The sequence below is a fragment of the Leopardus geoffroyi genome, chromosome A2 (genome assembly GCF_018350155.1).
Source record: "Leopardus geoffroyi isolate Oge1 chromosome A2, O.geoffroyi_Oge1_pat1.0, whole genome shotgun sequence".
NCBI classification, from domain to species: Eukaryota; Metazoa; Chordata; class Mammalia; order Carnivora; family Felidae; genus Leopardus; species Leopardus geoffroyi.
In genome coordinates, this window is record NC_059331.1 from 20,039,284 (window position 1) to 20,052,423 (window position 13,140).

The 13,140-nt window shown below is 39.7% G+C and overlaps 2 protein-coding genes across 16 annotated transcripts in view; both read left to right on the plus strand.

Annotated features, from left to right (window-relative positions):
• The window catches only part of DOCK3 (dedicator of cytokinesis 3), a 585,953-nt gene that overhangs the window by 428,260 nt on the left and 144,553 nt on the right, over nt 1–13,140 (plus strand). The window lies entirely within an intron of this gene.
• LOC123604863 (60S ribosomal protein L39-like) lies at nt 3,509–4,482 on the plus strand. Its single transcript, XM_045491030.1, has 2 exons — nt 3,509–3,649; nt 4,239–4,482. The coding sequence occupies exons 1-2, from the start codon at nt 3,509–3,511 to the stop codon at nt 4,398–4,400; spliced, it is 303 nt and encodes a 100-aa protein (XP_045346986.1). The 3' UTR covers nt 4,401–4,482.

Genomic DNA, 13,140 nt, shown 5'->3' on the forward strand with positions numbered 1-13,140 from the left:
TGAGCATTTTTTCATGTGTTGGTTGGCCATCTGGATGTCTTCTCTGAAGAAGTGTGTATTCACGTCTTGTGCACATTTCTTCACTGGATTATTTGTTTTTGGGTGTTGAGTTTGATAAGTTCTTTGTAGATTTTGGATACTAACCCTTTATCTGATATGTCCTTTGCAAATGTCTTTTCCCATTCTGTCGGTTGCCTTTTAGTTTTGCTGATTGTTTCCTTTGCTGTGCAGAAGCTTTTTATTTTGATGAGGTCCCAGTAGTTCATTTTTGCTTTTGTTTCCCTTGCCTCCGGAGACGTGTTGAGTAAGAAATTGCTGCGGCCAAGATCAAAGAGGTTTTTGCCTGCTTTCTCCTTGAGGATTTTGACGGCTTCCTGTCTTACATTGAGGTCTTTCATCCATTTTGAGTTTATTTTTGTGTATGGTGTAAGAAAATGGGCCAGGTTCATTCTTCTGCATGTCGCTGACCAGTGTTCCCAGCACCACTTGCTGAAGAGACTGTCTTTATTCCATTGGATAGTCTTTCCTGCTTTGTCAAAGATGAGTTGGCCATACGTTTGTGGGTCCATTTCTGGGTTCTCTATTCTGTTCCATTGATCTGAGTGTCTGTTCTTGTGCCAGTTCCATACTGTCTTGATGATTACAGCTTTGTAGTATAGCTTGAAGTCCGGGATTGTGATGCCTCCTGCTTTGGTTTTCTTTTTCAAGATTGCTTTGGCTATTTGGGGTCTTTTCTGGTTCCATACAAATTTTAGGATTGTTTGTTCTAGCTCTGTGAAGAATGCTGGTGTTATTTTGTTAGGGATCGTGTTGAATATGTAGATTGCTTTGGGTAGTATGGACATTTTAACAATATTTGTTCTTCCTATCCAGGAGCATGGAATCTTTTTCCATTTCTTTGTGTCTTCTTCAATTTCTTTCATCAGCTTTCTATAGTTTTCAGTGTATAGATTTTTCACCTCTTTGGTTAGATTTATTCCTAGGTATTTTATGGTTTTTTGTGCAACTGTAAATGGGATCGATTCCTTGATTTCTCTTTCTGTCGCTTCATTGTTGGTGTATAGGAATGCAACCGATTTCTGTGCATTGATTTTATATCCTGTAACTTTGCTGAATTCATGAATCAGTTCTAGCAGTTTTTTGGTGGAATCTTGGGTTTTCCATATAGAGTATCATGTCATCTGAGAAGAGTGAAAGTTTAACCTGCTCCTGGCTGATTTGGATGCCTTTTATTTCTTTGTGTTGTCTGATTGCAGAGGCTAAGGCTTCCAATACTTAGTTGAATAACAGTGGCGAGAGTGGACATCCCTGTCTCAGTCCTGACCTTAGGGGGAAAGCTCTCAGTTTTTCCCCATTGAGGATGATATTAGCATTGGGTTGCTCGTATATGGCTTTTATGATCTCGAGGTATGATCCTTCTATCCCTACTTTCTTGAGGGTTTTTATCAAGAAAGGATGCTGTATTTTGTCAAATGCTTTCTCTGCATCTATTGAGATCATATGGTTCTTGTCCTTTCTTTTATTGATGTGATGAATCATGTTAATTGTTTTGCGGATATTGAACCAGCCCTGAATCCCAGGTATAAATCCCACTTGGTCATGGTGAATAATTTTTTTTAATGTATTGTTGGATCCAGTTGGCTAATATCTTGTTGAGGATTTTTGCATCCATGTTCATCAGGGAAATTGGTCTATAGGTCTCTTTTTTAGTGGGGTCTCTGTCTGGTTTTGGAATCAGGGTAATGCTGGCTTCATGGAAAGAGTTTGGAAGTTTTCCTTCCATTTCTATTTTTTGGAACAGCTTCAAGAGAATAGGTGTTAACTCTTCCTTAAATGTTTGGTAGAATTCCCCTGGACACCCATCTCGCCCTGGACCCTTGTTTTTTGGCAGATTTTTTATTACTAATTCGATTTCCTTACTGGTTATGGGTCTGTTCAAATTTTCTATTTCTTCCTGTTTCATTTTTGGTAGTGTATATGTTTCTACGAATTTGTCCATTTCTTCCAGATTGCCCATTTTGTTGGCATATAATTGCTCGTAATATTCTCTTGTTATTGTTTTTATTTCTGTTGTGTTGGTTGTGATTTCTCCTCTTCCATTCTTGATTTTACTTATTTGGGACCTTTCCTTTTTCTTCTTGATCAGACTGGCTAGTGGTTTATCAATTTTGTTAATTCTTTCAAAGAACCATCTTCTGGCTTCATTGATCTGTTTTACTGTTTTTTTGGTTTCAATAGCATTAATTTCTGCTCTAATCTTTATTATTTCCTGTCTTCTGCTGGTTTTGGGTTTTATTTGCTGTTCTTTTTCCAGCTCCTTAAGGTGTAAGGTTAGGTTGTGTATCTGAGATCTTTCTTCCTTCTTTAGGAAGGCCTGGATTGCCAAATACTTTCCTCTTATGACCGCCTTTGCTGCGTCCCAGAGGTTTTGGGTTGTGGTGCTATCATTAAATGATGTGTTTTAACCATTGGATAAGAAGAAACTAACTCACAATTGAGGAGCGAATGGTCAGTGCAGAAACATAGAGGCAGGGATGAGGATACTCTCTGAAGAAGTTTGGTAGAAAAGAGTAGCAGAGCTGAGGGGACTTTTAGAAGGGAACATGAAGATAGAAGAGATAGTGTGATGGGGCATGGTCCTACAGGGACTGGGGAGAAGGGATGGAAATGCCTGGAATCACAAATAAGTTGGATTAGGCTCTGATAAATTTTGAAGACAACCATATCCAGTGATTTTTATTTTCTAATGAGGCTTGGGGAGAAATATTAATGTTTGGATCAGTCTCTGTGGGAAAGGAGGGATAGAAAGGGACAGGAGTGAACACTCCTTGAGTGCATGTGATGTGTCAAGCCCTATGCCAGGAGCTTTATAGTGTCACCTAATTCAGTCCCTACTTCCACTCTAAATGTGAACACTTTGCTAGTATCCAGTCCAGGATTCAAGTCCTGGTCTGCCCCCTACTTTATTTCCATTACACCATACTGCCACAGGCATTCATAAGAGAATAGCCAAGCAGATTGCAGGATAACCATAAGATAGAAATAAGAAACTTTTAAGGAGACCTAATGGTCATCATCATGGATTCCAGCAGCCAAGGGGTCTGAACTTGGTGACTACTCACTGTACCTTCTAAAAACAGTAGGCAGATTTCTCTATCAGCAATCCCCTGAGGTACAGATTCTTGATGCCAGAATGTCATATCACTGGAAGCGCATCAGGAGCCTAGGTTTAAGAGAAAAGCTGAGGAAAAAAAACTTACTGAGATCAAAATAAAACATTTATCTGCTTCAGAAACCCTGAAATGTAAGTTGTTTTACTTCTTGGTTTGCCTTGAATTTTTGCACTGAAACATCTTTTTACTTCCATTAAGAAATTTGTGGGTTATATATTTAGGCTTAAACTGATAAGGCTGAGTACCCTATGGATAGCTTCAGAATAACAGTTAGCTTAGTTTATCCTAATTAGTTAAAGGCATTTGTGTAGGCTAAAAGCAAAAGAAGTGTGGCTATGGAGGAAATGGAGGAATCATCTTGCAGGCAGCGTCCCACTGCCCAGAAGAGCATCCTGGCATCTAACCTGGGCTTACAAGATGTATGGATGAATGAAGACGCAGAAGTAAGCCAGGGAGAAGGAGTACAGAACACTTTGGTACTGTATTCTCAGAAGATCGCATGTGCACACAGACAATATGCATATCCCCTTTACATCCTGCTTCTGAAGGTACACGGAGCTTCTGAAAGCTGTCTGATCCCAAGTTCTGAAGACTCCCCTTTAAGGCCTAAAGAGCCCACTCTGGGAATGGTCCCTGTGCTATCTTAGTACCTATGCTTTGGCATCCACCTCATTCCACCTATCTGCTCTGGCTGCACACTCTATTTCTGACCAGGGTGTGGTCAGCCATGACCAGTTTGTGGCTTTATCCTGCTTCCCCTGAGGATAATTCAACCTACCCATGGTTCATTCCCAATCCCAGTTCTGCCTGAGATGCTCCAGCCTCATCCCTATAAGTCAGGACTCATCAGGATTCCTGAGCTTAACCGCTAAGGTTTGTCCTTGCCCTTGTCTTAAACTCTCTGAACTCACACTCCTGACAGAGCAGACCCTACCTACTTTATCATGGTTATTGCTGCCAGATAAGCTAAGACTACTTAACTCCTCTGTGCTTTCATTTCCTCAACTATAAAATAGTAGTGTCTTGCCTTTTCTGCACCATCATAGTATGTGTGGTTGACTGTTCCTTGCTGTATCTTCTCACAAGAATTTCAGGATCAAGAGATTCCTGGCCAAGAAACCAAAGCAGAATCATCACATTCCCCAGTGGATATGGATGAAAACTGGTAATAAAATCAGGTACAACTCCAAGAGGAGACATTGCATAACCACCAAGCTGGGTCTATAAGGAATCACATATGAGGTGGTACACATATTTATGCTGCATGAAGTCCACTTGCTCATATCATATACTACGTAAACATCACCACTACTTGAACAATGGACATGTTTTATTAGAAGATGATTTTTCTGTTACTATGCTTCTGCACCAGTAGTTTGGTTCAGTAATAAATATGGGAGACCTTTTGTTTGAAAAAAAAATAGTAGTGTCTGCCTAATTACAGTGCCTAGAACAAGGCCCTGGAAGATAGTAAATCTCAGTAAATATTCACAATTACCATCTTTATTGTACGTGTTTAAGTTTTGCTCTTGAGTCCAAACATCTGTGTTCTTTATATGCTTTAGTTGGGCTTGTGAAAGATGGGAAGGGCAAATAAAGGTCAGTTCCCCTACAAAGATTCTTCCCACTACAGAGGCTCTGCTTTTGCTAGGCTGCCAGGCAGCCTTCCCTGGACCTCAAGTAGCAGGATTTTCTATCAGCTTTGCCTGGGTGACAGGACAGCAGAGAGATTCCATGAAGCTAAGATGTCATCAGAGCCCTGTGATGGCAGCAGCACATTTATAATATTCATTTATTGCTATGAAGCTCTTGAGAGCCTTTAAAGCAGGAAAAAGCTGTGTATGTACAGATTGGAGCCTTCTGGGTGGGGGGGAACTACCCCGTTATTTCCCATTTTGCTCACAGCTACCTTGGTATTTTAATTGTGCTGTCCTTATAAGCACAAAGTCACTAGAATTCAAGAAGATTTTAAGTGGTGAAGTTTATTTTTATTTAGTAAGTCTCTATAAACTGTAAGCCTCTATGCTTGATTCTTTGAGGGGTGCAGAGATGTAGGCAATTACTGTCCCTGCTACTTTATAGACCAGAACACTGGACTTAAAAGATGTGTTAGAGATCCCTAGGATAATCCCTAGTGGTCACTCATTAGGAGGACTTTTGGGATTCAGCATACAGCTGTATTCATAGCTGAGATTTATTACAGTGACATACTAAGGATACACTGCTGGATCATAAGGGAGAAGGACGCAGGCAGAGCCTGGAGGAATCCATGTGCAGGCCTGTTTATGCTTTCTCCCTCACATGGAGTGATCACACAGAGCACGCTCTTCCAGCAGTGAAGATGTAGTAATATCTGAGTTGGCCCCGGGAAGCCCATTAGAGACCCAGCACCCAATGTTTATAGGTGGCTGTCATATAGGCACCCTCTCCTTACCATGTATAAAATTTCCAAAAGGGAAGCAGAAGTTCAGCATAAACTGTATTGCTCACAAAAACAGTCTAGGCCAGTGAGCCACCCAAACTGTTAGGAACTCTTCAAGAACCAAAGGCCAGCCTTGCGAGCATACCTTTCTAAGGATAGCAGTTTCAGCCTTGCTATGTTAACTCTTCTGCATTGAGAAGGTGTCACATATGTACACACCAGATCTAATGCTAGCCTGTCAGAATTGCTGCCCTAAATGGGGGAGAAACAGGTCCCTTCTGACTAATCGGGCCATAGAAGGCTTCATGCCACTGCATGTTTGAGCTGGGCCTCAAAAGATAGGTAGGAATTGAGCAGCAGAGAGAAATGGTAAGATAGGTTGCAGTGAGCAAAGAATACTTTTAGGGAAAGGCAAGCAGGCCCATCTGACATGAATCAAGGTATGTTGAGACTTAGAGACATAGCTATTTTCAAATTGGTTTATTTCTTTTTCTTTTTTTTCAAATTTATTATTTTGAGAGGAAGAGAGAACACACAGGTGCGCACAGGGAAGGGACAGAAAGAGAGGGAGAGAGAAGAGAATACCAAGCAGGCTCCACACTATCAGTGCAGAGCTGGATGTGGGGCTCGATCTCACAAACCTTGAGATCATGACCTGGGCCAAGATCAAGAGTCAGACACTTGGGGCGCCTAGGTGGCTCAGTTGGTTAAGCGTCCAACTTCAGCTCAGGTCATGGTCTCACAGTTCGTGGGTTCAAGACCCGTGTCAGGCTATGTGCTGACAGCTCAGATCCTGCAGCCTGCTTCAGATTCTGTGTCTCCCTCTCTCTCTGCCTTTCACCCACTCACACTCTGTCTCTCTCTCGTTCAAAAATAAGTAAACATTAAAAAAAAAAAAAAAGAGTCGGACACTTAACCAGCTAAGCCACCTGGGCACCCTGGTTTGTTTAATATTACATATCAAGAAAGACAATCGGAATGAGTACAGGCTTTGGAGAATCCAGACTTAAATTGAAATTTTGTCTCTATACCTTGTTAGCAATGTTACTATAATGTTGTTTTTAAAATAATATCACTAATTTTCCCACATTAAGGGAGAATAAAAAAAGAATTTGACATAGTTACAGTGAAAATTGTTCCTATATTTTAAACTTCTTTTTGAGGAACCTCCATGCTGTTTTCCAGAGCAGCTGCACCAGTTTGCATTCCCACCAACAGTGCAAGAGGGTTTCTGTTTCTCCACATCCTTGCCAGCATCTATAGTCTCCTGATTTGTTCATTTTAGCCACTCTGACTGGCGTGAGGTGATATCTGAGTGTGGTTTTGATTTGTATTTCCCTGAGGAGTGACGTTGAGCATCTTTTCATGTGCCTGTTGGCCATTTGGATGTCTTCTTTAGAGAAGTGTCTATTCATGTTTTCTGCCCATTTCTTCACTGGATTATTTGCTTTTCGGGTGTGGAGTTTGGGGAGTTCTTTATAGATTTTGGATACTAGCCCTTTGTCTGATATGTCATTTGCAAATATCTTTTCCCATTTCGTCGGTTGCCTTTTAGTTTTGTTGACTGTTTCCTTTGCAGTGCAGAAGCTTTTTATCTTCATGAGGTCCCAATAGTTCATTTTTGCTTTTAATTCCCTTGCCTTTCAAGATGTGTCAAGTAAGAAATTGCTGTGGTTGAGGTCAGAGAGGTTTTTTTCCTGCTTTTTCCTCTAGGGTTTTGATGGTTTCCTGTCTCACATTCAGGTCCTTCATCCATTTTGAGTTTATTTTCGTGAATGGTGTAAGAAAGTGGTCTAGTTTCATTCTTCTGCATGTTGCTGTCCAGCTCTCCCAGCACCATTTGTTAAAGAGACTGTCTTTTTTCCATTGGATATTCTTTCCTGCTTTGCCAAAGATTAGTTGTGGCCATACTTTTGTGGGTCCAATTCTGGAGTCTCTATTCTATTCCATTGGTCTATGTGTCTGTTTTGTGTCAATACCATGCTGTCTTGATGATTACAGCTTTGTAGTAGAGGTTAAAGTCTGGGATTGTGATGTCTTCCGCTTTAGTCTTCTTCAATATTACTTTGGCTATTCGGGGTCTTTTGTGGTTCCATATGAATTTTAGGATTGCTTATTCTAGCTTCGAGAAGAATGCTGGTGCAATGGTGATTGGGATTGCATTGAATGTGTAGATAGCTTTGGGTAGTATTGACATTTTAACAATATTTATTCTTCCAACCCATGAGCATGGAATGTTTTTCCATTTCTTTGTATCTTCTTCAATTTCCTTCACAAGCTTTCTATAGTCCTATGACCCAGGAATAGCACTGCTAGGAATTTACCCAAGGGATACAGGAGTGCTGATGCATAGGAGCACTTGGACCCCAATGTTTATAGCAGTACTTTCAACAGTAGCCAAATTATGGAAGGAGCCTAAACGTCCATCAACTGATGAATGGATAAAGAAATTGTGGTTTATATACACAATGGAATACTACTTGGCAATGAGAAAGAATGAAACATGGCCTTTTGTCCAACGTGGATGGAATTGGAGAGTGTTATCCTAAGTGAAATAAGTCATACAGAGAAAGACAGATACCATATGTTTTCACTCTTACGTGGATCCTGAGAAACTTAACAGAAGACCATGGGGGAGGGGAAGGGGGAAAAAAAGTTAGAGAGGGAGGGAGCCAAATCATAAGAGACTCTTAAAAACTGAGAATAAACTGAGGGTTGATGGGGGTTGGGAGGGAGGGGAAAGTGGATGATGGGCATTGAGGAGGGCACCTGTTGGGATGAGTACTGTGTGTTGTATGGAAACCAATTTGACAATAAATTTCATTTAAAAAAAGAAAAAAAACTTCTTGAAAAAAATTTAGGATTTTTAAATGCTTTAAAATTTTTAGTACTTAGGAAATCTTTATTGGCTCTTGTTTCTTGAGATTATTCCTGGGCTTTCTCAGTCTTATTCTTTAAAAGCTTAGAAAATGTCGAGTAAAATATCTGACAGATTTAAGTATTCATTTGACTTTCAAGTTGACTCAGTCTTCTAGCTTCCACTTAAAAAACAATCAGGATTCTCCTGTGTGTATTTATTTTGGTTCCTATAAACTCTGCTCTTCCCATCAGGATTCCCTCTTGACATATAATATGTTAAACAGAAAAACTTTACCTCATTGAAACACAGAAATAGCAGCAGAAATAGTGACACAAACAAGTTAATAAGTATAAATAATGTATATTCTGGTATCCATAGAGGACTCATGTCGTTACAATACTCATGCCAGATCTGTAGGAGTGTGTGTGTGTGTGTGTGTGTGTGTGTGTGTGTGTGTGTGTGTTGTATAGCAGACCATGAAAAAACATGGGCAAATGGTATTTTTCTTACATCTGTGAATATATATTCTTCCTACTCTATATCATGCCAAACAGAGAAAAACATGTGCAGTGAGTAAAGGAATGAAACTTAAAAGGACATAAATGTTCACATTCTGAACAAAGAACTGGAAAGCACAGAACAAAAGATTATCAATGTAAATGAGGGTAACGAGGGAGGAGGGGAACAAGATCAGAAAGATAACTCTTTCCAATGAAAATTTGGAGTACTCCTGCCAGGTTCCCGCTCATCGCATGAAGCAATGTATGAGAAGATGCTGATTAACTCTAAAGTGTAGTAACATGTTGATAATTGCTCTCATCCTGTTCAAAACCTTGGTGTGTGTTTGTTTCATTTCCATTTTGCTGTGTAGAAATTCCAAAATGTAACTGTGAAGACTGGAAAGCCTTATGCACTGAATTCCTGGAGAGAGGGATGTTTGTTCAAAGTTTGTTTTGCTTGCCGTCAGATCCTACTAGTGAGAGTGAATTTTTGAGGCTATCCTTTTCTAGTTAGTAGAATATGCATTAAGAAATCATGATTAGATTATGTTGAGTATGATCTTTCATAAAAGACAGTCATTTTTCTATATTCCTGCCAAGACAGTGTTTTTACATAAAGCCTTAGAGAGCAAGCACACCTGAGCATTTAAGTCTTTCCCATTTGCTTAGTAAATAAATTGGAAAACATTGTAATAAATAAATAAGAAAACATTAGGTCATGTTATCAGTGATTTGCTCTTAAATGCTTTATTTTTCTATGGTAATGCTTGACCACATATTTAAGTACAGTAAGATAAATTACAAGGTAGCATTTTTTCTATATACTTGAGGAGAGAGTTCTTAGCCAAACTGTTTTTTTTTTTTTTTTTCAGCTCTCACTCATTTACTAGTTTCTTTCAGAACTACTAGGTCTGGGTTACTCTTGGGAAGTTACAAAGGACCTATCTATGAAGGGTGCATTTGTCTATACCAGACAAAAGAACTGTTCCTGAACTCAGAGAAGCAGCCACTGCTCTAACATTGCTTATTTGGCATCAAGGGCTAGCATGATTACTTTCCTCTGACACTCCAGACTGCTTGACCTTCAGCTGAGAAATATAAAAGTGTGGCACTTCTTTAGGCCCCATAGATTAGCAAAACACGTAAGAGTCAGAGTCGGTCTTCCTGCCTCTCAACTTCCCCACACGCATGTACACCTTTCTTAGAAATATTATGACTTGAATGTTGGAGACAGCAAAGATGAACTGATTTAGCATTGTGCTGTCCTGTCAGCGGGGCCTCACCCTCACTGCACCCCCATTTATTCATCTACATGCTTTTTATTGTTAGCATTGAGAGCCCGATCCTGGCATGTGAGCATAAATCATTAGAGTGAAAACAACTGTAGCTTCCCACATAACTGATCCTTAAGTTACCATTTAGTTCCAATTTCACGAGAAGTATGTTATTTCTAAAGACCCTTTAGGGGCTGCACAATTAGAAAAATGCTATTATAAATGTTCAAGAATATGTGATAACACGTTTACTCATGTGTCTCTTTTGCTTTTAGAGAAAATGAAAAGAATCTGTTTCCTGGGATTGTTTGTCATTTGAGTCTCTGCTTGTTCCAAATCAGGCAAACCATGGTTCCCATCACCTTTCAGTCTCCTGGATGTGAATGCCATAAACTTCATATAGACTAGGTGTCACCAGCAGAGCTGGAATGAGAGTTTGGCATAAATTTTCTAATCAAAAGGGTCAGGTGCCCCATGTGGGTAATAGGGATTATGGGGCTAGCTGGATTTTCTTCATGTAGCACCTCTGGGAGCCTAATCAAACAGATTCAGATTAGAATTGCAACTTGACCATTCTCTCTCTACTTTCTGATCTCAAGCTAGGAATTTTACCCCTCTGACTCTGTTTCTTCAGAGATGAAATACCAATTATGAGGATTAAACACAAGAAAAAAGGCAAGAAAAGAAACACTTCAAACAATGTCTGGTATATAAAAGATGCTCATTAAGTAGCTGCCGTTGCTGCTGTGACAGCAAGTGATAAGGACCTGGGGCTGCATCTTCCACCCATCTCTTTTCCCTGAACTTTAGACTTGGGCTTTTTATCGGCCTGTTTTTGGTTCACCTACATATCCCACAGAGACTTCAAATTCAGCGTACACATCTGAACTTTATATCTTCCCTGGTTGACACCAGATGCAATCAACTGCTACATGTGGTCAGCTTATATCTCACATCCATTCTCTGTCTTCTGTTCCTAAAAAGCATCATAGCTTGATGGGGCTGCTCCAATTATCCTGCGAGTATTTTCTATATTACCAACTTGCCTTCAACACTGTGGCCCTAGTGATCATTCTAAAGATTTAAGAGATCAACATTGTTTCTCATAGTTGAACTTTCCTGGCCTCTATAAGGCCCATAATGAGGTTTTCCAAACTTGGTAATCCTAACAACTGAGACTTTTAAAAAAAATACAAATTCTTGGATTCTCTCCAGAAGTCCTCTTTGAGTCCTTTCCTCTGGAGATTCTGATCCAGAAGACCTGGAATGGAGTCCAGGAATCTTCATTTTAATAAACTGCCAGTTATTCCTGATGATAGCCAAGTTTGGAGAACCCCCACATGTAAGTCCACACTGTGGATTTGTCCATTGTGTTACATAGCACTTTGATCACTCCCCACCTTTCCAGTGCCCTCCTAATTCATGCTTGGAGCCTTCCCACCATCAAGTTGCCTCAGACCTCTGAGAGTCTGCATTTGAAGCACTCTCCTGAGATCTCCTTCTCTTCATCTCTAACTACCCCTTACCAAAGCTGAAAGCCTGGCAATATTGCAAGAATCCTTTACGGTATCTCCTTTGGGCATCCTACCCTAATCCCAGTAGAACTTGTCAGCAGTCCCTTTCTATGTAACTATAGCATTTTCACATTGTGTTGTAATGTTCGCTTTATGTGGGTCTCTGAGTAGACTCAAAGCCTTGAGGATAGGGAGGGACCATTTCATTTCTCTATTCCCAGTATCCAACTCAGTTTCTGAAATATCCTAGAGGTTTATGAATGCTGGTTAAAAGAATGAAAAGGAGAGAAGAAGGCTGGAAAGAATCCTTGAGTTGTACTAGTAGTTATAAAATATTCTTTGGAGCCCTGAAGTATCTCACGGACAGGTAGTGATTGGTTAGCAAAGAGGCCTAAGTAGGGAGGACTCCTCCCTCTGTTCCGCTTCCCCCCACCTCTGATTCAACCAAAGTAGTTCTCTTTATAAATCTTTCATATATTGATCAGTGTAAGGTTTCATTGAAAAGAGAAAAGCTGATGCTAAAAAATTTGAAAACCACAGTAGTGATTTGCCTCTATGAAACCACTTTATATGCATTTCTGTTTTTGTGCTTCAGAATACAGTGGGGAAACTTGAAGAACTTGAGAAATGAGCCAAGTGACCTAAATTGGAAAATGAATCTATGAGGAAATACTAGAGGTTTTTTAATCTGTTGGAATGTACTGTGTAGTACCACCTTGGGGCTACTTGTCCATTTTTAAGCACCTGGGAGGTTATCATGAGAAAGATGCTAAGTATTTGCCATCCATCTCCACAGAGGACCGAATGGGAAACATGAAGATTAGTTGAAAGAGTTGAGAGAATTCCTCTGAATTTATTTGAGGAGCATGCTTATATTTCCAAAACAGAGTCTTCAGGAAACACTCTCCCTAAATATCAGAGACTGTTTCTGCTTCAGCATAGACTGGAACATCATTGGCAGTCACCGAACATTTGCTTTGAGGGATGCATAAATTACCACCCATAGAGATGTGTATGAATGTGTGAATTAGAATTTTCATAAAATCAAGTGATATTAAAATTAAGACACTAGTAGACTTGTCACAGATTCAAATTATGGAATTCATTTGTAGCAACTTGCTCAATAATGTGAAGTTATGAAATTAATGTAGCTTCATATACTATTCATGCATAGCTTATCATAAAGACAACTAAATGCAGAGAAGTTCTCTTATAATGTTGCTTATTAAACAGTAAGAATTTAACACCATCTCTTTTTTTCTTTTGAAAGAATTGGAGTTTTCTCACCCATATTTAAGGGAAATACTGATATTTTGCTCTCTTATAGAAGATGTTTGTAAAACCTCAAGAATAAATTTTACTCTTTTGGCCACAGTTCCTTTCATACCTTTGGGAAA

What these genes read in the sequence shown, in the direction of transcription:
- LOC123604863 (XM_045491030.1), top strand. Translation starts at nt 3,509, where the DNA reads ATGGAGGAAATGGAGGAATCATCTTGCAGGCAGCGTCCCACTGCCCAG. An exon ending in AAGGAGTACAGAACACTTTG is followed by an intron (nt 3,650 to 4,238) that starts GTACTGTATTCT and finishes GGTTGACTGTTC; the next exon opens with CTTGCTGTATCTTCTCACAA.